General features: G+C 49.7%; 1 protein-coding gene across 1 annotated transcript in view; it reads right to left on the bottom strand.

Annotated features, from left to right (window-relative positions):
- LOC107307415 (1-phosphatidylinositol 4,5-bisphosphate phosphodiesterase beta-3-like) overlaps positions 1 to 1,141 on the bottom strand; it is a 4,948-nt gene extending 3,807 nt beyond the window's left edge. Inside the window, exon 1 of the mRNA XM_015850924.2 lies at positions 1,013 to 1,141. Coding sequence (XP_015706410.1) covers positions 1,013 to 1,111 — 99 coding nt within the window. The 5' untranslated portion in view covers positions 1,112 to 1,141. The remainder of the gene's footprint in view (positions 1 to 1,012) is intronic.
- Between the last annotated feature and the right edge of the window lie 399 nt (positions 1,142 to 1,540).

A 1,540-nucleotide genomic window follows, 5' to 3' on the forward strand; every position in this document is an offset into this window, starting at 1 on the left:
GGTCAATTTGGCCTTGTATGGTATTTGGTCCATTTGCGGGGCCATTTAAGCGCCATTTTGTGGGTCCATGGTAAGTCCATTTAGAGTCATTTTTGGTCATTTTAATGCCATTTGGGGTACTGGGTTCCATTTAAAGGCCATTTAGGGGTCCATTTCAGATCCAATTTTGGGTCAATGGGGGCCATTTTTAGTGGTCATTTAGTCATATAGGGTCCATTTTTAAGACCATTTCTGGGTCCATTTTACTGGTCCTTTGGATCATTTGCGGGCCATTTAGGCCAGTATCTTGGGGTCCGATTTAAGTCCATTTTGGGGCCATTTAGGACCCTTTTGGTCCGTTTTGGGTCAATTTAAGGCAATTTTGGGGCCATTTTGGGTCCATTGGGGGCCATTTTATAGTCATTTAGATCCACTATGGGTCCATTTAAGGCCATTTTGGGTCAATTTAAGGCCACTTTGGGCCATTTTGGGTCCATTTAGGCCCATTCTGGGTTTATTTGGGTCCATTTTGGGGCCATTTAAGGCCATTTAGGTCCATTTTAGGTCAATTTAAATCCATTTAGGCCCACTTTGGGTCCGTTTGGGGCCATTTTGGGTCCATTTAAGGCCATTTTTTGTCCATTTTGGGTCCATTTAAGACCATTTTGGGTTTATTTGGGTCCATTTTGGGTCTATTTAAGGTCAATTTAAGCCCATTTTGGGTCTATTTAAGACCATTTTGGGTCCATTTAAGTCCATTTTGGGTCCACTTAAGGCCATTTTGGGGCCATTTAAAGCCATTTTGGGTCAATATAGGTCAATTTAAGGCGATTTTGGGTCAATTTAAGGCCATTTTAGGGCCATTTTGGGTCCATTTAGACCCATTTTGGGTCCATTTAAGACCATTTTGGGTCCATTTAAGTCCATTTAGGTCAATTTTGGGTCCATTTAAGTCCATTTTTGGTCCATTTTGGGTCGATTTCAGTCCATTTCAGGCCCGTGTCCTCCCCCCCCATCCCGGCTCCCTTCTCACCTCTTCCCACCGGATGAACTTGCTGCCCTGAACCAACATGGCGGGGACCTGAGGCGGCTCCAACGGGAGCGGAACCGGGACCGGCCGCGGCGCCGCCATGTTGGAATCGGGGTGAGGCCGGGCCCTATGGGGGAGTAGGCGGGGCTACAGAGAAAGCGGCGACGCGATTGGTGGAGGGGCATTAAAAGAGGCGTGGTCTAGGGGTGAGGCGAGCGCTGATTGGTGGAAAGGCGGAAATGGGCAGGGCGGGAGGAACGTGCGCATGCGCGGTGGGAGGAGTGGGCGTGGCTTGCTGCGGAAACGGGCGTGGCCAGGGTGAATGGCAGTCTATGGAGGGGGCGTGGTTTCGTGAGAAGGGGGCGTGGCTTCGTAAGAAAGGGGGCGTGGCCTCATTGAACCCGGAAGTGAGGGGGGTCCCATAGATTTGAATGGAGGGATTTGAATTGGAGGGGGGTCTTATGGGAAGGGGGAGGGGTCTGAGGCCATTTGGGGCCATTTGGGGTCAATTTAGGGTCGTTTAAGGCCATT

This window comes from Coturnix japonica, unplaced genomic scaffold, assembly GCF_001577835.2.
Source record: "Coturnix japonica isolate 7356 unplaced genomic scaffold, Coturnix japonica 2.1 chrUnrandom591, whole genome shotgun sequence".
Classification (NCBI taxonomy): domain Eukaryota; kingdom Metazoa; phylum Chordata; class Aves; order Galliformes; family Phasianidae; genus Coturnix; species Coturnix japonica.